The sequence below is a fragment of the Penicillium hispanicum genome (assembly GCF_028827665.1).
Source record: "Penicillium hispanicum strain IBT 35686 chromosome Unknown utg000002l_segment0_segment0, whole genome shotgun sequence".
Lineage (NCBI taxonomy): Eukaryota > Fungi > Ascomycota > Eurotiomycetes > Eurotiales > Aspergillaceae > Penicillium > Penicillium hispanicum.
In genome coordinates this window covers 1,759,390-1,779,714 of record NW_026623194.1, presented here as the reverse complement: position 1 = coordinate 1,779,714, position 20,325 = coordinate 1,759,390, and the positions used below count along the sequence as shown (strand labels likewise).

Here is a 20,325-nt window from a genome sequence, read left to right as displayed (position 1 = left end):
GACGGTCATGTGATGGCCTGCTCATCTGCCATTTTGTCGCCCTTTACCGCCTTGTCGCCTGCGGTTTGTATTGCTTATCGCGGACAGCTCTATCACCACGTGACAGTCCCGGTCTCGACTCTTTGCCGACGAGTGCATTTTTTATTTCTCGCAGTCAGAATGCCGGGCCAGAAGAAGCGCAAGCGCGCACCTGTTGATGGCAGCGAAGATGATGATGGGGCCAATGGATTCGGTGTTGGGCAAATATTGCCTCATCTACAGCCTACCTCTCCCACCGACACTTCAGTAACAACCCCCGACGGAACCACCCAGCCAAGCACGAAGAGAAAGCGGGTAGATGGCGAAAAGACCAAGTACCCCGAGCTCACATTTGTGGATGGAAAACTGCAGTCCCAAATTCACCTTTATCACCTCCAGAACCTCCTTCTCTACTGCTTCGCGGATGGGATAGCGCCCCAATGGATTTCCGTCAAGCACTCGGGACACATGCGCAAGGCCGTGGTTTTGATGGTACCAGGGCTGGAGATTGGCATGTTTGATGGCACGGTGCTACTCGAGCCGGTCGCAGCGGATGCGAACAATACAAACCACAGCCAGCCGGGGGAAGCAGAGCGATCCGCGGTAGACCAGAAGGCCGCCGACTTTGAGCGATGGAAACAGGGGAAGCCCCTTGAGGACCGATCTCGTCTCTTCAATCCTCGTCCGCTTCGGGCTGAAGCGCTTCCCAAACCCCTGCGCGTCTTGGCCGAACTGTTTCCACTTGTCTGGCCTGTCAAGGCCCCTGGAGACACGAAGTATAATAAATTGCACTCGCCGCTTCAGGCCATGCTGTTGTCCGCATTGCCCAAATCGAAGGATTCGAAGGCAAAGTCCAAGGGCCCACAACCCCCTCGTGTCGACAAAGGCTTTGCCAATCAACGAACGCCCATCACGAAATTTATCAGCACAGCGGAGGAGCTACGCGACGCCGAGTACCCTTTGCATCCGGCCTTGTTCTCGACAGAGGAGGAAAGGGCAGAAAATGCGGAATTCCGTCGTCGCAACCGACAATCTGCAGAGGACGGGTGGGTCGATACCGACGTCCCCTCCCTCGAGGCTGGCGACGTGCCCGAGTCCGAGATTCAAAAGGGGAGCATGACAGCGGGGCGCTACATACTTTCTCTCGACTGCGAGATGTGCCTGAACGACAACAATGAACAAGAGCTTGCACGGATTAGTATGGTCAACTGGGATGGCGAGGTGGTCGTCGATGAACTGGTGAAGCCAGCACGTCCGGTAATCAATTATCTCACACAATACTCGGGCATCACGCAGCAGATGCTCGACCCGGTGACGACGACACTATTTGATATTCAAACTCGATTGCGCTCTCTGATCACCCCCCGGACGATTTTGGTTGGACATTCCCTCAATTCGGATCTCAGCGCACTCAAAATGACCCACCCCTTTATTGTCGATACCAGCATGATCTATCCGCATGCACGAGGACCGCCGCTCAGGAACAGTCTCAAATTCCTGTCAACCAAATATCTGAGCAAAGAAATCCAAAAGAGCTCACATGGCCACGACTCAGTCGAAGACGCCGTCGCGGTCCTTGACCTCGTGAAGCAGAAATGCGAAAAAGGCGAGCGTTGGGGCACAAGTGATGCCTCAAATGAAAGCATCTTCCGCCGACTGGCCAGATCTGCGCCGGCTGGAAAGACCACGACGCCGGGGGAAGGGCGCACAGGTGCTGTGGTGGATTGGGGTAACCCTGAGCGCGGATTCGGAGCGCAGGCCAGCGTCTCCATTGGATGCTCGAATGATGACGACGTCGTCAAGGGCATCGCAGCCGTCACCAATGGAGACGAGTCTAACCCGGCGATCCCAGGTGGTGGAGTGGACGTTACATGGGCGCGTCTTCGCAACCTTGAGCGCTTCCGCGGCTGGGCGAATCGTCTACCAGACGCGAACAACGAAAATCGTTCTGCCGCCGTGGGGCCCGAAGGGGAAATCAAATCAACCGTTCAGAGTAATAGCATTACACTTGCGGAAACTGTCGCTCGTACGGCGTCCGATATCTCTCGCATCTACGAATCCTTGCCACCGTGCACCTTGTTCATGGTTTACTCTGGCACCGGGGACCCGCAGGAGCTAAATCGTCTTCAGGAGATGCACAAGCAATTCCGCGCCGAGTTCCACGCGAAAAAGCCGTGGGACGAGCTCAGTGTGAAGTGGACTGATACTGAGGAGCAGGCGCTGAAGAAGGCGTGTGAACGAGCTCGTGCAGGGTGTGCATTCATGTGTGTCAAGTAGGTTTGGATGGGATATACATATTTTGGATTTGGTTGAAATTGGACAGAGCAAAAGCGCCGGGTTAGTTATGCATCAATTCTGGATCCCACCTTGATGGGCGCTGCGAGCTGGCCCCGGGGGAGGAATTAGTGGATACTTGGTCAGGAAACATGGAATTGTACATATACTGATCCGCAGGGAGTAGAAAATTGCACGGATCCAAACGGGGGTCCTTGGTATCTGATAGGATGTTCGCAGTGGGATTTGGGGGCCAGCCGCTAGCCAGGGCTGAAGTCAAAACGATCGACCTGGCCGATAATCGGGGTTCTGTATACTGACAACGTCTGCCTTACACGACGGTATATTCGTGGTGCTCCCCTCGGCCTGCTCGGACGATCCTGAGATCCGTCATCGCTGCTCCGGTCAAGGTGCCTATGCAACCATGGCGGTCATCTCTGAACTGCCAAAGGAACGCAGAACCAGGATAGGCCACAGCAAGCTACGAACGGGATGTCAAACCTGCAAGTAAGGATACTCGCCCAGCTGGCAATTCACCTGTAGCCGCAAGTGCTGATGCCTCGTAGAGACCGGCGCAAGAAATGTGACGAGACACGCCCATCCTGTCAGAACTGCATCAACACTGGCCGAGTCTGCAGGGGCTACGTGAATCGCCCCGACCGAAGAACGCGCGCCTTTCGAGAGCAGAGTCAATATGCCCTCCGAGTCTCACCGTCGATGGTCGACGCCAGCCAGACCCAGCTGACCCGGAGCGAGCGATGGTATCTGGATTCATTTCGCAAGTTCACCTCTCCCGAATGCGCCGGCTTTGCGGCGAACGAGTTCTGGCAGCAACTCGTCCACCAGGCCACCCAAGTCCAACCGGCAGTCCGACATGCCGTCATTGCCATCAGCGCGATGCACTGGCAGTTCGCGCAGGCGACTCCTGGCATGGCGGCAGAGAGAAGCTATCTCGACCCGCACTACGCGCTGGCCTTACGGCAATGCAACAAGGCCATGGCTTTTCTTCGGCAAGATCTGAAGAAGACCGACTTTACAACCCGAACCGCCGGTATAGAAACCGCGCTGATCACTTGCGTTGTCCTGGTATCACTAGCTCTGTTCCAGCAGGACACAGAGGCCGCGTTTTGCAACTTGCACTCGGGCTATACGCTCCTCGAAAAATGGCACCAGATGGGCTTCAATGGCAACTCTTCCGGGCCCATTCTCCTGCGGGCGTTTGCTGATTTGCATGTACATCAGGTTAGCTTTGAGAATCCGGAGCATTGGGTGACCCGGAAGCAAAAGTCCCTTGGGGAGCTAGTCACCAGTAACCAGTCCATCTGCAAATTCATCGATGCTTACCAGAGAGGAAGCGACCTGCTTGCTATGCTTGGATGGGTGATTCAGGCCAACTGCCCCCCGGAATTAAGCACGAAGCTCACCGGGGCATTTGCGGAGGAGGTGGCCCGGGTCAAGCTAGTCCATGAAAGTGATGACGCAGTCCCAAACAGAATGCACCTTTGGAAGGGGTACTTGAGAGATTTCATGCGGCGCTATGAAGACAAGCTCCCACCACGGCATCGCGAGTCGCTGGCTGTTATCGAGATGTGGACCGAAGTCATGTTGGTCCAGATCAGGGTCATCGAAAGTCCCGCGCAGCGCGAAATGGTCTATGACGGGTGTATTTGGGAGTTCAGACGGATTGTTGAACTCGGGAAGATCTTCCTCGACGCCGACCTTCCAGCGCCCCAATTCACCGCCAAGCTCATGATCATACCGCCGTTGTTCCTATGCGCTCAAAAATGCCGGGACTGGGACACGCGCCAGGAGGTGCTGCACTTATTACGCAGTTGTCGGCGCCGGGAAGGCATTCTCAGCTCGTTGGGTGCCGCCGGCATGATACAGCGATTAATTGAGGTGGAATCGGAAGGGATCATGCTTGGAGAGACGATCCCGCCATCCCGCCGTATTGATCAGATTCGCGTGGATTTCTTGTCTGATAGTTGTCTGATTCGCCTGCGGTACCATCGACCTCCAGCCGATGGCGGTCATTGCGACGATGCTAGCAGCAATGATGGATGGGAAAGTGTAGTAGTGCCAAATTGAGGGCAGCTGGATTTGAGAAACTATTAGCACCAACTGATTGTACAAAGGATCAAAACATCTGGTTATTAGGAGTCGAGGGCTGCCAAATTATGCTTAACATTCGGAGTATAGGTACCATCAACACTCATGTTTCCCCGGCAGTCATCTTATTCTCACTCAGTCGTCACACAAAGATCCTAATACAATCCGCTGTAGAGAGTCACTCGGTTCGGAAATCTGGCGTCATTCTATCTCTCGCCTGGGCAGCCTACCAAGATCAAATCAATATGATGTTGGGACAATCAATTCCCCCGCCACGCTAATGGACCACGATCAGCGACTCTACCCATGGTAGCATCGAGCATCCAGCTTTCGGGCTAAATTATTTTCTATGTCAAAGCCATGGAACAGCGATATGCTTCTCATTGAGGATGCCACTATCACCAACGGCGATGACTGCATCGCAGCCAAGGGAAATACCAATTCAAGATAGATGTGGGTTCTACCTGGGCAATACCTGATGGCCGAATAATATTGCCTTTTGTCCTGCATATCGTTTACGTCGACAAAGAGCTTGTGAAGATCCGTGGTCTTTATTTGCTAGACATTACTATTCCTCTCCCTTAGCCAAGTCATTCTTGATCAGCTCATTCACCCATCTCATCATGGTCCGCCTCTTTCTTGTCCCGGACTTCTAACAGTTTGCGGTTCCTTCGACCCAAATAATCCTCGTGCCAAAGGTTTATCTCTCTTTTGGTGCAGCCGTGCCCAGAGATGACCGCGAGGGCTGTGCTCATGGAATCTTCATCGACTGGGCCGTGAAGAAAGCCGCCAGCTTGTAGTATCAAGTTGACAACTTTCGCCCTTCTGTGAACGATGACAAGCTGCAGTGGCGTCATCCCCAAGTGGTCTAGCATTTCCAGGCTCACATGGGGATCCTTGATCAGAATTTCAGCCGCTTCATCAAAACCCTCGAGTATAGACATGAACAGAGGAGTTCTGTTCAACCGGTCGATCCAGTTGACTTGGATTCCCGGGGTCTTCAAGAGCAACTTCACTTTTGCATGCATAAGTGGCGTGGTAGTGAGCTTATCCAGACCAGTGCGTCCCTCTTATAATATCGATATATAGGACGATCTTGCCGTGTCGCCAATCGTGGAGTGGGTCCAAGTTATATCGGTGGAAAAGAGAGCATCGAGAGTGACGAGTAGCAGGCCTGGAAGACAGTGGGTCGGAAGATGGCATATTGTCGATGGCGGACCAGCAAATCTCCCGCATGCGCTTTATCCGATAGCTCAAAGCGCCGTTAGTAGACATAAGTGATCACGGAGGAGAGCTATAACTGACATAGATCGATCGATATCCCTTGGGAGGTAGGAGGAAGAGGGGGAAAGAAGAAAAGAGCTTAGAGTTGTGAGGGAAGCTAGGAGAGAGAGAGGCATGTACACATCAATGAGCTTATGATGATTTGTTAAGCGGGCGTAAAACATGGACGCTTGCTGTCAGATCTTCTACTTGTTCATTTCGGCATGTAGTTTCATTCTATTCCTACCTAACCAAGTCACAGGTCGTGACTCTTGCTTTTTCTACTGTCTCTCGGTTCTCTCCAATTTTGTCTTCCCATTTTCACGATATCCCAGTTTTGATCAGATATAGCTATCAAGAGCGCCGTGTTTCCTTCATTGTCCTCATGTCGAATATCGATGCCTTCCAGGGAAGTAAGCAATTTCACGACCTCACTATGCCCAAATTTCGTCGCGATCATGAGGGGTGTGACTCTACCCGGTAGTCTTCCAACGGCAAACTCAGATTGTGCCAGGTAATTTCATGCTCTTCGTTGGGGGTGGCAAGAAGCATTCTCACCATATCCTGGCGGCCTGTAGCGGCCCAGCAGAATGCAGTCTGTCCAGATCCGTCATGCCAATTCACTTCGGTGGTGTCAAATTCGATGATCGCTCGGAAAAGCGCGGTATCCTGGCACCTGGTGGCGGTGCACAGCATTTGCCCAGTTGGAAAGTGAAGGAGGTCCTTGTAGAACGCAAGAGCATGTAGAAGATCAGTGAGCAGGGCCATGTTTCGCTGCGACAGTGCTGCCAAAATGGGATCCCCGGTTTCTGGGCCGTGGGGAGATGCACCGGCTTGAATCATCAGTCTGACAATGTCGTCCCGCTTGTGATGGACTGCGAGGGTCAAAGGCGGCATCCCTAGCTGATCGGGTTGGCCAAGGCCAACGTCACGATTCTGAATCATAGTCCGTGCAATTCCGTCGAAGCCTTTGAGAATGGCTATGAGCAGAGGGGTCTGGTAAAGCTTGTTAGGGACGATAGCTTGAAGAGGACGGTGGGTGAGATTGGATAAACGATTTCCAAAGAATGATATCAAGGAACAAGTGCTGGAGGACGATGAAGACCTAGTGTGTGGGAGGAGAAAGTGAAGGAAAGAATGAATGTTGGAAAGGTCTAGGCCCAGAGTCATTCCCAAGAAGTAGTTTAGGCAGATCACCGTGCCATCGTGCCTACACAGTTATCTACATAAATGGAATAGTTAGGTCAAGCTGTGGTAGGTACCTGGGTAGGTGAAGGTTACTACAGGCCAGTTAGGCAACCTGTATATGGTAGGAAACAACGAACTGAAAGACATGGCTGAGCAACAACAAGTCCCAACATGGAGTATTCAAGTCTCCGTCTAGACCCTAAATACAAGACGCGAGTCAGTTGGCTTCACACCAGCGGTCTGCAGGAGCAATTTGACTATGTCCAGTTGATTCAACAGCACTCTATATATAAGTGGCGTGATCGTAAGCTCATCGGGCCCATAGTCCGTCTTTCTCCATGATGCTGCCACGCAGAATAACATCGACAGCAAGGACGGTGGCATCAGAAATTCTTTCATTCTAGCCCGACCATACGTCAATATCGCAGGATATAGCGCCCTGCTCGAACGCACGTCGAAGGCACGTCAAGTCCCGTGGGTCAGGATGACACCGGCACAGAGGAGATGTTCATATATACTGGGTTCAAACTCTGGCCAATCAACGTGAAGAAGCGCCAACTTATCAGCGCTGTAATGCTGGTATCCCAGCCTAAATTGAGGTAATATAATATATCTTTGCTGCTTTGGATCCTGGTGTCGTAATGCGCAATAAACAAGACAGACTGCGAGAAGATGGAGGAGAGGTTTCGATGGGAGTTGGTGCAGAAGTGATGGCGTGGAGGGGCTTTATATCACAACCTTGGAAAACCAGTCTTTGTCGGTCAGCAAGACAACTCTGCGATATATCATATATTGGCTGGGAAGACGAAGTTTCACGCCAGGATACCTTTATATATTGTGCGGGCACATACAAAGAAACCAGAGAATATCCCGTGCTATTCTTAATAGCACAAGACTCTACCATGATCGTTGTGATTTACGAGACGGCCAACATTCTCGAGGCGATGGGCTACGTCCTTGCGACCATATATCTCCCGACCATGCCCGCAGTCTGGGGGCGAGCTACATCGAAGCGTCACGGTCATGATAGTTAATTTAGCATCGGTGCTCGCGGTATTCTTGATCTGGGGATTTTCGGATACCCTGGCGCCGCTCTACGTCTTCTGGATCTTTTATGGGTTGCTTGCAGGACCTTATACGTTCACATATCCCGCGATTGTCTGCGAGGTGAAGACGAGCAACGAAAGGCTCTCGGTTTTTTTTTTTTTTTGGATCGTCTTCGCTACTGTGGACACCCTGTCGTCTACAGGGCCCTGTGGCTGGATGCTTTTCGTCCTGGGATATCCATGTCCCAGCACCAGACCCAAATTATCAACTCGATGGAAAAGAGTTACAGAGATACAGGACCGGGTTATGCTCGGGACTCGCCTCGTATATCGGACAAAGGCATTCCAATTGCCAATTCTATGGATACACACGCTCTATTTACAGACATCGGCAACCAGCTCAACTGGGAGGGCGATGACCAACTCAACTCCTCGATATCGTACACATATCCACGTCGACATTCCCACATCGGCCACATACCTATCGCATTCGCAATTCAAATTCAACGGCCTTCATCTGTTTCCATTGCTTCTTCACGCTGCATAGCCATCCGAGTCATGACGTCCCGCGCCGCAACTTTGGCCTTGCGCTTCTCCTCCACTGCAGCCGGCGAATCCACGCCGTTCGTTCCATTGGCATGATCGCCGTTCGTGGTCTTAGATGACACCCCGCCATTCTGTTGGGAGTTCGCTGCGGTGTTTTCCGTGGCCTCCTGGGTAGACTGCTCTGAATTCCCAGAATCAGGCTGGCCTTGGAGTTCTGAAGGTCCCATGGACTGGGAGCGCGTGCTTCGTCGAGGCCGACCGCGCCGGGAAGGCGGACCAGTGGGACTCGAGGTAGAGATAGGGACCTGGATAGGAGGATTCGATCCAGTGGGATCCTCGGAATTGGTCGCAGCGGTGCCGGTATTTTGGGGTGGATTGGGTTTTGCGGACTGGCTTAAAGACTTCCTGGGTCTACCCTGTCGCTTTTTCGCCGGATTGGTATCCGATTTAGGCCATTCCTCTGACTGTTGAGTAAGCCGCAATCGCTTGGCTGGACTCTGCGCCGGCTGGCTGGATGCGTCCCTCTGGCCGTTAGTTGTGAGTTCGCTCGGCTGTTCACCGACCTCGATGCGGAGCTGGGGAGACGCTGGGGATGAATGTTCTGTTCCAGTGCTGTCCGCAACAGTCTGCGGGTTCCTGGCTGGCACACGAACTGAGTATGTCGGCAGGTCTTCTAATGACAGATCATCGACCATATCCTCCTCGACAAATGAAGCTGTCGCAGGCTGGGATCGTCCATTCGCAAAAGCATCGGGCCAAGCGCGTTTCCGACCCGCTTGCAGGAGATCCGGACTCTTCACCTCTGGCAGTGCACCGTCTGTACCCATTGAAGGCCCTGTGTTGTTTGGTTTCCGTTCCTCCATGAAGCGGTTCTTGAACTTCAAGGTCTCGATTTCCAACTTGAGTTTCTCGATTTCCTCAGATTTCAATTTCAGCTCCTTGAGTACCGTTGCAATCATATCAAACCCCGGCCCGTTAATGGCTCCATTCTGTCCCATATTTCGGCTTGGGCCGTTTAATTCGATACGCAGGGCGTTGAACGAGAGCTTCAAGTCGGTCATTGTATCCTGCAAGTGATTCACTGAATTCGAGATTTGATCGATACTTCGTCCTTGGTGTTGCATTTGCTGTTGCACGGAGGGGTTTGACAAAGCCAAGGCGGAGTTGCTCGCGGGGACCAAGGCACCGTCAGGGGAGTTGGGGTCTCGGCGCAGGGATTCTTTCGGAGTCGGGCCTAGTCGTTCGAGAGAGCTGTCGTTATAGATGGGTTCAGCCGTGCGCATAGTCACGACATCCCTAAAAGACACTTTGGACATCTTCCATAAAACATTTGGACTAGGGCACAATCAGCATATTGGGGAACAGACAGCCAGAAACTAATCACACCACTTACCCATTATCTAGGGTGCACAAAACCCCCAGCTTCTGCTGGCACAGCTTACATGAAAGCTCCTGGATAATGCGCCCTCGGAGAAGGTCCATGTCTGACGTCTGGGGAATCTGCTTTCGTTCTGAGGAGATGGAAATGCGGTGCAGGTTGACGCTGAGCCATGCGGTCGCGATGGAGTAGGAGTTGGACAACCTCGCCCACTCGTTCTCCAGCACTGCCAGCGAGCTGGAGCAGCGCAGGCACTGGCATTGTATTGCAGGCCGCGTCAGGCTGGCGAGCTCCATTTTCCGGGGATGCTGGCAGGAGCGCTAGTTGACGAGGATGGAATAATGTGCGGCTTCGAGTCGCGAAAAGACGCTGAATCAGCGGTCCAGGCCTCGCCGCTAGTCCAGATTGGGAGCGAGAAAGGGGCGCCTGCAGAGAGTGATGTCATTGGTGGATGGACCTAGGTTGGTTACATAACTCACTACATAGCTATGTACTGATGATAAGTTGGTATGTACCTACAGTCCAATACATTTTCAAGCTATACTACATGGGTACAGCACAGTGAGTTGACGACCCAGCCATACGTAGATTGATTTCTCTATGCTCGCATAACAGAGCCATGTATCTGCCAGGGCGGTGAACAATGGTTCCCCGCATGCAAGTCACATGCTGGAATATTCCCCGCGCGGGTTTCTCTCCGAGCCTCGACACTCGCGCCCACAAGCAACCCATGAATCGCTCGCTACGCTACTTCCTCCGCCCGCTTACGGCTTCAAGGCGCATTCCATACCTTTATACAACTTTTGCTGGCCGTAAAGGTGCCATGGCACACCTTGCAACTAGAGCCACGGCGCAAGCCGCGGCAGTCAACGGCGGACCCAACAACTGGCACGGTGCCGGGGCCGCTGAATTCGATCTGCGAAGTACGACGGTCCGGAGCCCCGAAAGGCTTCAATGTTACTAACTCACGAACTCCTCGTGGATCCAGGTGATACTATGACCAAGCCTACTATCTCCATGCTCGATGCCATTAGCCGGACGACTTTGCTGGACGACGTCTTCAAAGAGGACCCTCTGACAAATGATCTGCAACAATATGTCGCAAAGAGAACTGAGCACCAAGATGCACTATTGGTGCTGTCGGGGACGATGGGGAACCAGGTGGCCATCCGCTCGCATCTAGCTCAACCTCCGTACGCCGTCCTGTGCGACAGCCGGTCTCACATAATCTGCTACGAGGCAGGGGGTGTAAGTTCTTGGACTGGGGCAACCGTACAGACTGTTATGCCGCAGAATGGGATCCACTTAACCCTGGAAGACATTCAGAAGCATGCCGTTCTTGATGATGACATCCATCACTGTCCAACGAAACTAATCAGTCTGGAGAACACCCTCAATGGGATGGTCATGCCCTTAAGCGAACTTCGCCGTATCACTGAATGGTCACATGCCAACGACATCAAGGTTCATTTAGACGGCGCGAGACTATGGGAAGCTGTCGCGTCTGGCGCTGGCAGCCTGACCGACTTCACTAGTTTGGTTGACAGCGTGAGTCTCTGCTTTTCAAAGGGTCTGGGAGCACCGATTGGAAGTATTATCGTTGGTTCCGAGTCCTTCATCAAAAAGGCTCGTTGGTTTCGCAAGTCCATCGGCGGCGGTGCCCGCCAGACTGGACTTTTCGCTGCTCCGGCCTGGATCGCCCTCGATGAGACTTTCGGGACTGACGGTCATGGCCGGACCGGCAAGCTGGCAGCCACTCATGCAAAGGCCAAGCGGGTTGCCGACCTGTGGACCAGTCGCGGAGGCAAGCTGCAGTACCCCGTCCACACCAACATGGTCTGGTTGGATCTAGAGGCGTCTGGGGTGGGGCCCAATGACCTTGCCGTGATTGGCGAGGAGAAAGGGCTGAAATTATCTGGAGGGCGCTTGGTCGTGCATTATCGTAAGTGACTGTGCCATCTGTCGCAGCGATGACTCAAGATTTCTGACCTATCACAGAGGTTTCGGACGAGGCGATCGCCCGTCTCGAACAGGTATTGGAAACCGCGATCAAGGGAGAATATCAACGCAGTCGGGACCTGAGCAAGCCATATGGTAGCAGCAAATAGCAGCTGGAGTGTAGAGACGGAAACTATATAGAGCTTCGAAGCACAACAACATACACTTGAGATAAGATAGGATTCTCCATTTGCGATCGAGTCCATGGGAAGGCAGACTCGGGATCGGCCAATCATATTACCCATCCGATGTGTCAGCACCAGGACCCGCAGTGTTGCCTGAGGCGGTGCGCGATCGTGGATGCTGCGCCCTTTCGCTTTTGTTTCTCGGACGACGACCCTCCCAGGACTGCAGTTTCTGTCCCGGCTTCCCCCTTCCGGTCTGTCCACTACTCCAATCCGGCTGTCTGTGGACGGACTAAAAGGGCCTTAGCCAGCTGTGTGAGTTGATTGCCATGACAAATTGAGCATGAACAACGGACCTCGATGAGTATCTATGAACCTCGTTGCTGACTTTGCCTGCGCCTCCGTTACAGAGATACCCCTCGAATCCTTCGAGCCTGGCGGATATCAGATACCTCTGTTGTACACGCCGCTTCCAATGATCCACGTCGCCGCATAGATCCATATTATCCGCCGCTGCGCCCAAACATCCTCCACCAACGTCAATACCCACGAGCCAGACCCAGTGCACGTCTATTTCCCCTTAAAATTGGTGCTCATATCCTCTTTGGGGTCTCCTTTTGTGCACGCTCTCCCGGTGACGGTCAGGGCCGGTTGACCAGCTGCTTTAGCTCCCCTACACATCACTATCACTGCCTTCCATTTGTCGCTCTACTCGATTTTTCCCCAAAGGGCCCCAGTGCATCCAAAAGTCATCACCGCATATTGTCTGCTTGCTAGTGTCTTCTGTCCTGTCTTGTCTTCTTCGGTTTCCATTTGTTCTGGTTGTTCACCCGGGTGATTGCCTCGGTGACCGGCCATTCATCCCATTTTGCACCCTCCCCCAAGGTACATACACCCTCGTCCCTGCAGCCTTTCAACCAGGCAAATCAGCTCACAGGCGACTTACCTAGGCCACGCCGTGTATTTCATGCCCCTGTTATGCCAAGTCTTTCCGTCCAACCAACACATATACCCTGCGCGATCTGCCATCAGTAGTTGCTTTGCTTTTCCATTGTCTCTAGCGCTTGCATCCGCTTGCATCTATTGATTTCATCATTCCATCTCTCTCATCAACATGGAGGCTACACAGGAATCCACTCAGCCATGCGCCGACCCCCGCCGCATGGGGTTGAATAATTCGGGGCTCCAAGAACAAGATTTGGCCGACATCATCTGTATCCTCCATCCTAACTCTCATGCCGCCCATGATGCAGTGGCTGCAACAGCGGGTATGGGTACTCAACACATCCTCCAGAAAGACGCCTTGGATTTTGAGACATCGGAGACCGCGGCTTTGGATGTGGCGCTGAGACTGTCCTCGAAAGTGCACGACCTTGGGGTAGGCTACTGCTTCGGACGCAACCGAGCCCGCTGCGATATTCTCCTAGCAGCCGATGATGAAGCGAAACGAGTTTCTAACTCTCATTTTCGAATCTATCTCACTGGCGATGGCATCATCATGCTGCAAGACACGTCCACCAACGGCACCATTGTAGACAACTGCCGGTTACGCAAAAGCCAAAAGGACAACAGCAGGATGCTCACAAATGGGTCTGTGATTCAGGTAGTGACGGGGAACCAAGGCTCAGACGAGGTTCGCTTTGTTGTGCGGATTCCTTCGCGCGAGGGATTTGCCGTTCAGTACACGCAGAATGTACTACGGTACTTTGAACGCGTTCAGCGCGTTGCAACGGGGGTGCAGCCCAAGGCTCGGCAGGGTTCAACCCAGCCAGTCCTATCATGGTCAGTCGCCAACGCTTACGGTATGCACTGGACGGGTGGCTCCATGTACAATGTGACTGGGCAGATTGGCAAGGGCGCATTCGCCACGGTGTACAAGCTCGCTACTAAGCAGCATGGGGCTATCTACGCGGCAAAAGAGTTAGACAAGCGCCGTTTCATGAAGAACGGAATACTGGATCAGAAGGTCGACAACGAGATGAAGATCATGAGGGATCTTAAACATGTGAGTGACCGATCACTTTCAGCTGCTCTTCTTTCACTTCACTGACACTTCAATCCGATACAGCCGAATATTGTTCAATACATCGACCACCATGAGCATGATCGATGGATCTACATCATCATGGAATATGTCCCTGGTGGTGAGCTGTCCACATATCTGCAAAGTCATGGCAAGATCCCGGAGGAGATGGTCAGAACCATTGCGCGTCAGGTCCTGCGCGCTCTGCACTATCTTCATAAACGACGAATCACCCACAGGGATATCAAACCCGACAACATCTTGATTGCATCGCTGGACCCGCTTCGAGTCAAGCTCTCCGACTTTGGATTATCGAAGGTCACGCAAGAGGAGACCTTCCTTAAGACCTTTTGCGGCACACTTTTGTACTGTGCACCGGAAGTTTATCCTGACTATGATACATATCGGCGCGGCGACGCTAGAAAAAGACGACGTGTTGGAGACCCGTGAGTAATCCAGATTAACTTCTTTGAGCCCTGCTAATTGGTAGACCGCCAAAAACATCTCCGTACAGCCAGTCCGTCGACATGTGGTCATTAGGAGCCGTGCTTTACCACATCTTGTCCGGAGTGCCCCCCTACACGGGTCGTGCCGAAGATAGAGGTGTTGCCATGCTGCGCAGCATTATGACCAGTGATGCCGATTTTGACATCTTGCGCCAAGCGGGGGTTTCAGGATCGGGAATCGACTTTGTTGCTCAGCTCTTGACCCGAGATCCCTTTTCCCGTCCAACGGAAAAGGAATGTTTCCAGCATGCTTGGATCGCCGACGTGGCAGACGTGGATGAGTACGAAGACGATGACCTACTGGCTGATCACCGCGAAGGTCTCTCAGTCATTGGTGAGGATGCAGAGGAGGAGCTTGATGCATCCCAGCTGTCTCTCCATGACCATGCATACGCGCACAAGGGGGGCGCCGAGGAATCGAGCAGCAGCGAAGCTCTGGCGAAGAAGCCGCGCATCGAATACCTCCCCACAGATATTCGCTATCCCTCGCTGCCTCAGATCGAAAGTTTCCAGGATGGGCAGGTGGTTGCTGAGCACCAAGCCAGACGCCTGTTTGGCGAAGTCACCTCGTCAGCTCTGAGAAGTTCGCATGCGCTGGGCCACGCAGATGCATGGAATGGAGATGAGTTTGAGGTTGAGAACTTTGCTTCTTCTGGTGAGTCGATGAGCGATGAACGCAGCGTCTACTCGATCATCTCCCTCCCAGAACATCCGTTTGGCGGCACTGCACCCAGTCTGATGGGAGCGGAGAACCTCGTTGGACGACTGAACATGAATTCCTCGCATCCTATCCTCCACCCTGAGGTCATCCCCGTTAACGAGACATCGATGCGACAGACCAGCCCTGGACAGCCCAAGGAGCCCGTGATTGAGAGGAACACGCTGTGTAAAGAACATGCTTCCTCCGACTCGAAATCCCAGGTCCTTGACGCCACGCCCAAACCGCGGAAACTCTCCCGACGGATAGACCTCGACGTGCCGGAGACTGCGAGTGAGGGGTCCTGCGATCACAGTGCACAGCCCAGTCGTCAAAATTCGGCACATCCGCAGGAACCGGCAGCGCCAGATTACGATATTGAATTCGCGACCACCCTCGACGCTCAAACTGGCCAAGCCATCTTACAGCAACTCCACGCAGCCGAACCGACGCCGTCGGATCTGGTCGTGCATCAACCTTCGACGCCAGTGAGCCTGCCCGATCCCGAGTTCGTCAAGCCACCGAAAATTCTTGGCCGATTGAAGAGCCTTCCCGGATCTATCTTGGATATCAACTTGCGACTGGAGGAGCGGATGACCTCATGGGGCCGCGGACCTTCAGCGACCATCCGCCATGAAGATACCATGGATACGCGCATCCCCGCCTACGCGTTGGAGATTACATTCTGGGCGCCGGGACTGGAGGTCAAGATTGCGGAAGGGCAAGACTGGACGCAGGTGCCCGGCGTGATGGCTCTGCTTTCTACCAAGACCCGCAAGTGCATCTGGGTGAACGGTATCGAGCTTCGTCGCAGTACCTCGACCGGTGATGAATCCGAATGTCTCCAGTTCGGCAAGTTGTATACGGGCGACGTTATCACCGTCTGGCGGCACAAGCACCAATATCTGCGGCTCGGCTGTGAATTCTATCACGGCGAGAGCGCAGAGACCCGACCAGCGCACGAGGCCGGGTTCGTGGTGCGCCAGGCGCTGATGAGCAAGCACGACGGCGCGACGAACCGGATGCCTCTTCGACCGACCCGCATGAAGGAAGCCGAACCGTAGTGACCGAGGGGGGAAAAAGGGTCGGGCGTTCTCTCCGCTCTGGAAATAGACTGATACATAGTAACAATGGCATTCATTGCATCGCTGGGTGTGAGAGTGAGGTGGTACCTAGATATCCAAAGCCATGTGGAGCCACACGGCCATTGTCCGCATGCGGCGTGTAGATGTCGGATATGGCGATGTCGAAGATCTCGCGACATCGCCACGTCAGGCGCAAGGTCAATCTCCCGATCTTCATTCCGATCATGCGCAACTCTCCATCGCAGAGTCGAGAGAATGGGCATTGAATACCCGCCGGTCCTGAGATCCAGTCTGTATGGATCTGTACGGCCATTCCTAGCTAGCACAGCAGAGCTCGTGTCGCAGCGCCCGCTGGTGGTGTCGCATCAGTTGTCCCTCGCTGCTTGCGGTCGCACCGCCCTGTCACCTCCCAGTCGTGGCATCTCAACAGTCCAGGGACCCTGCATGGTCTGTGCGAGAGGGTGCAATTGAGGTGTGGAACGATTGAAGGCGGCATCTCAATCCGGTGTTCATGCCCGGCTCATTTAACTTCTCCTCGTTCGCTTGTCCTTACCTTTCCTCCGCGATTTCGATCATCCTGACCTCACTACCACCTCACCGTCCCCTTCTAGTGGCCAACCAAGAAAAAACAGCGCTGCTGCAGCTTCGGTGTCGCTAGTTCCGCCCTCGATCTGCAAGATCGTCCACTCGCCAACCACTCCTCCTCTCCGACGCACGCCGAGCTCAATCCATGTCCCTGTCGCGATCACCCTCTCCCCACCCGGGCGGAGGGTGGTCCAGCCCAGGCCTGACGCCTGGCAGCGGCGCCTCAACACCGCGCGGTTATTCACCCGCGACGCTGGCCCCGGGCGTCTCGTGGGCCGCCGCCAAAGCCAAGAGCGACGAGGTGCGCCGGTACCCGTCTTTCTCGACGCGCAACAGCGGCTTCTTCTCTCGCCAGAAACGCAGGATCTCCGCACGCTTGCCCAGCTTTCGAGGGCAAGCGTCGTCGGCGCATGGGTACGTGGATAAGGATGCGTATGGACGCGTGCACTCGCACCCTGGCGGCGCTGGAGGACGCGGGCCGCTCGCTGCATTGGGAATGTTTTTGCGCCGGGGACGGGCACGGGTGCTGGTCGGGCTGTTGTTGTTGTGGATTGGATACCTCCTGTTCTGGACGAGTAAGTGGTTTCCCGAGGTCGTGGAGTATGCGCGGTAGGCCCAATACTAATACAACGCGCTTCAGCATTCGTCCAGCTCTACCGACGATCGCCGCTGGGCGGAGGACGCAAGATCGTCATTATCCTCGGATCGAACGTGGAGGGCGGCGTGATGGAGTTGAAGGGTGCGCGCGAATGGGCCATCGAACGCAACAGTATCTGGAATAAAAACCGGTACGCGAAGCGCTGGGGTTACCAACTGGAGATCGCCAACATGCTCGCCAAGAAGCGGTATTCGCACGAGTGGCGTGAGAGCTGGGAGAAGGGCGACGTGATCCGCGAGGCCATGCGCAAATATCCGCAGGCGGAATGGTTCTGGTGGCTCGACCTGAACACCTGGATCATGGAATACGATGCCTCGCTGCAGAGCCGGATCTTTAATGACCTGGAGTCGCACGTCTACCGCGATATCAACGAGTACAACCCGCTCAACATCTCGCATCCGCTCCCGGAGTTCTATCTGGACGAGCTTGGCCGTGCCCTCGAGGGCGACGGCAATCCAGACTCCCTCAGCATGCTGCTTACGCAGGACTGCTCGGGTTTCAATCTGGGCTCTTTCTTCTTACGCAAATCCGTCTGGACGAACCGGCTCCTGGACGCCTGGTGGGATCCGGTCATGTACGAGCAAATGCATATGCAATGGGAGCATAAGGAGCAGAATGCGTTGGAGTACATCTACCAAAGCCAGCCCTGGGTCCGCAGCGGCGTGGGCTTTCTACCCCAACGCAGCATCAACTCTTTCCCTGTTGGCGCCTGCGGCGACGAGAACAACCCGGCGGTCCACTATCAGGAGAAGGACCACGACCTGGTCGTCAACATGGCCGGCTGTGCATTCGGCCGCGACTGCTGGACGGAGATATACCATTACCGCGAGGTGAGCAACCAACACACCCAGACGTGGTGGGATCGGTTGAACGATAAGATGAGCTCCCTATACATCGGCCTTTGGCAAGGATGATTCAGAAGCCTAATAAGCAAAGTCCAGTGGCTATTGAGGCCTTCAATTGGGCAGTCGCTCCGCTTTATGTTTTAATGTGTTTTACGTTTTTGTCCACCTTCGATAGCTAGCATTGTACGATACAAACTGGGTTCCCAGTGGTCTTGTATATTGGGTTTGGCCTTGTATTCTTAGGCTGCGACGTCGGACGTTTGGAGTTGTGCACAGTGTGGTTAATGCAAATATTTCTTTGCTCACGATAATATGGATATGTGTCTGAAAAAAATAAACCAAGCACGGAAGATGTTGACAAACAAAAGAAGCAAAAGATATGACAAGAGTGAGATTCGAACTCACGCCCCGAAATCGAGACACGGAAATCTGGATCAGGTGAACCTGAACCGTGCGCCTTGGACCAACTCGGCCATCTTGCCAGTTACTTGATATGGCGAGAGATATTTGTTCTCTTGAAAGGAGATCTAGACGCTGCTCTTAGATCTCATATCCACGAAAGTCGAATCAGCCGAGATCCCTTTCCAAGATGAGAATTCTCTAACACCATCAAGTATGATCAATTTCGGAAATTTTAACTTTTTGTAAAGCAAAGGAATCAATGAATATGCACTAACAGTCCCCAATTATATACTGTCGAGCAGACAACCAAAGGACTGCAGTCTGGGTATTCTCGCCTACCCGTAGCCCACCGCCTTCCTCTCCACCAATCACCACTCGCCTAATCCAAACCACCAGACACATCGGATTCGACGGCATCAACCTTCACAACCTCCCCGATCACATCCACAGCCCCGACCAGCACAGGCCGGGACTTGTCGCAGTCGTCTCACCTCTGTTTTCCCGAGCACCAAAGCAAAAGCCACCATGCCGACCCCGGAGTCCGCCGCCTTCCTCGCCAAAAAACCCACCGTCCCCCCAAACCTACGAGGGCGTCGACTTCGAGGACAACGTCGCCGTCCACAATGCCCGCGACGCAATTATCCGCGAGCAGTGGGTGCGCAGCATGATGGCGCGCCTTGTCGGCGAGGAGCTGGGCAAGTGCTACGCGCGGGAGGGCGTGAACCACCTCGAGAAGTGTGGCATCCTGAGAGGTGAGCCAATTCCCCTTCCACTCGCGATTCGGGAGGAATTGGGTCGCCAGACTGGCTTCCGGTTCCTGCTATCCGGGTCCCGAGTGATTTGGGCCGCTGTTGGGCGGATTGAGGCGTGGGCTGCTTGAACAGGATGACTAACCTCGTCTTTAGAAAAATACTTTGAGCTCATCAAGGAGCGCAAGGTGAAGGGTTATCTCTTCCAGGAGAAGAACTACTTCAGCGGGGAGGCAAACAAGTCCGCGTAAGCGGATTTTGCGGCTGGATTGATTCTTGTTGTGGTGGAGCTAGGTTCTCACTCCCTTTCGGGTGGGAGTGCGTTCAAAATCTCTCCGTGTGTGCAATCGTTCATTCTGGGCTTGTCGATCTGAAGGTTATTACAATCCTTCGCTTCGGATGGCTCGCGGTATGGAGAGCTCGAAGTTATGGCTACCATTCCAATGCCGTTGGTTGGAGTGGGTGAGGGAGTGCTCTGCTTCCCTCTTGTACTGTACATATACGATATCATTGTCTCGTCAATTTCATTACTGTTTGAAGGATGCTTTCAGGATTGGTCTGCAACTCTATTGCCACTGCGAGAACAGGAGGGATTGGAGCGAGTGCCTCCAGCTCACGCCTCTCGATGGCTTATAGTGATGCTTTTGCGAGGTTGTCAATTCGCGAGTACGAAAGTCGCCAGCTTGTGCTGGATATAGCGCACAGTGCAAGTACACTTCAAGTTTCATTTTATTCCTCGCTTCTTCGTCGTTCCCTGTCTTTCTTTCTATATCATCCTCTGGCACTCCGTCCTCTTCACCCTGCCTCCATTAGATAACTCGATTCAGCTG

General features: G+C 53.7%; 8 protein-coding genes across 8 annotated transcripts; 5 read left to right on the top strand and 3 right to left on the bottom strand.

Annotated features, from left to right (window-relative positions):
* Nucleotides 1-159: 159 nt before the first annotated feature.
* N7459_002372 (RNA exonuclease) lies at nucleotides 160-2,295 on the top strand (the record flags this gene model as incomplete). Its single annotated transcript, XM_056941557.1, has 1 exon — nucleotides 160-2,295. The coding sequence occupies one exon, from the start codon at nucleotides 160-162 to the stop codon at nucleotides 2,293-2,295; it is 2,136 nt and encodes a 711-aa protein (XP_056803412.1).
* A 714-nt stretch (nucleotides 2,296-3,009) lies between these two features.
* Nucleotides 3,010-4,380, top strand: N7459_002371 (uncharacterized protein; the record flags this gene model as incomplete). Its single annotated transcript, XM_056941556.1, has 1 exon — nucleotides 3,010-4,380. The coding sequence occupies one exon, from the start codon at nucleotides 3,010-3,012 to the stop codon at nucleotides 4,378-4,380; it is 1,371 nt and encodes a 456-aa protein (XP_056803411.1).
* Nucleotides 4,381-5,006: 626 nt separating this feature from the next.
* N7459_002370 (ankyrin repeat domain-containing protein) lies at nucleotides 5,007-5,429 on the bottom strand (the record flags this gene model as incomplete). Its single annotated transcript, XM_056941555.1, has 1 exon — nucleotides 5,007-5,429. One exon carries the CDS (start codon nucleotides 5,427-5,429, stop codon nucleotides 5,007-5,009), a length of 423 nt encoding a protein of 140 aa, XP_056803410.1.
* A 691-nt stretch (nucleotides 5,430-6,120) lies between these two features.
* On the bottom strand, nucleotides 6,121-6,999 carry N7459_002369 (uncharacterized protein; the record flags this gene model as incomplete). The annotated part of the gene is made up of 2 exons (XM_056941554.1): nucleotides 6,121-6,686; nucleotides 6,990-6,999. 2 exons carry the CDS (start codon nucleotides 6,997-6,999, stop codon nucleotides 6,121-6,123), a joined length of 576 nt encoding a protein of 191 aa, XP_056803409.1.
* A 1,402-nt stretch (nucleotides 7,000-8,401) lies between these two features.
* On the bottom strand, nucleotides 8,402-10,118 carry N7459_002368 (uncharacterized protein; the record flags this gene model as incomplete). Its single annotated transcript, XM_056941553.1, has 2 exons — nucleotides 8,402-9,779; nucleotides 9,838-10,118. The coding sequence occupies 2 exons, from the start codon at nucleotides 10,116-10,118 to the stop codon at nucleotides 8,402-8,404; spliced, it is 1,659 nt and encodes a 552-aa protein (XP_056803408.1).
* Nucleotides 10,119-10,552: 434 nt separating this feature from the next.
* Nucleotides 10,553-11,930, top strand: N7459_002367 (threonine aldolase GLY1; the record flags this gene model as incomplete). The annotated part of the gene is made up of 4 exons (XM_056941552.1): nucleotides 10,553-10,745; nucleotides 10,811-11,070; nucleotides 11,116-11,764; nucleotides 11,821-11,930. 4 exons carry the CDS (start codon nucleotides 10,553-10,555, stop codon nucleotides 11,928-11,930), a joined length of 1,212 nt encoding a protein of 403 aa, XP_056803407.1.
* A 1,129-nt stretch (nucleotides 11,931-13,059) lies between these two features.
* Nucleotides 13,060-16,235, top strand: N7459_002366 (serine/threonine-protein kinase; the record flags this gene model as incomplete). The annotated part of the gene is made up of 3 exons (XM_056941551.1): nucleotides 13,060-13,950; nucleotides 14,014-14,414; nucleotides 14,459-16,235. 3 exons carry the CDS (start codon nucleotides 13,060-13,062, stop codon nucleotides 16,233-16,235), a joined length of 3,069 nt encoding a protein of 1,022 aa, XP_056803406.1.
* Nucleotides 16,236-16,986: 751 nt separating this feature from the next.
* On the top strand, nucleotides 16,987-19,626 carry N7459_002365 (putative alpha-1,6-mannosyltransferase subunit; the record flags this gene model as incomplete). Its single annotated transcript, XM_056941550.1, has 3 exons — nucleotides 16,987-17,416; nucleotides 17,482-18,282; nucleotides 19,046-19,626. The coding sequence occupies 3 exons, from the start codon at nucleotides 16,987-16,989 to the stop codon at nucleotides 19,624-19,626; spliced, it is 1,812 nt and encodes a 603-aa protein (XP_056803405.1).
* Nucleotides 19,627-20,325: the final 699 nt, after the last annotated feature.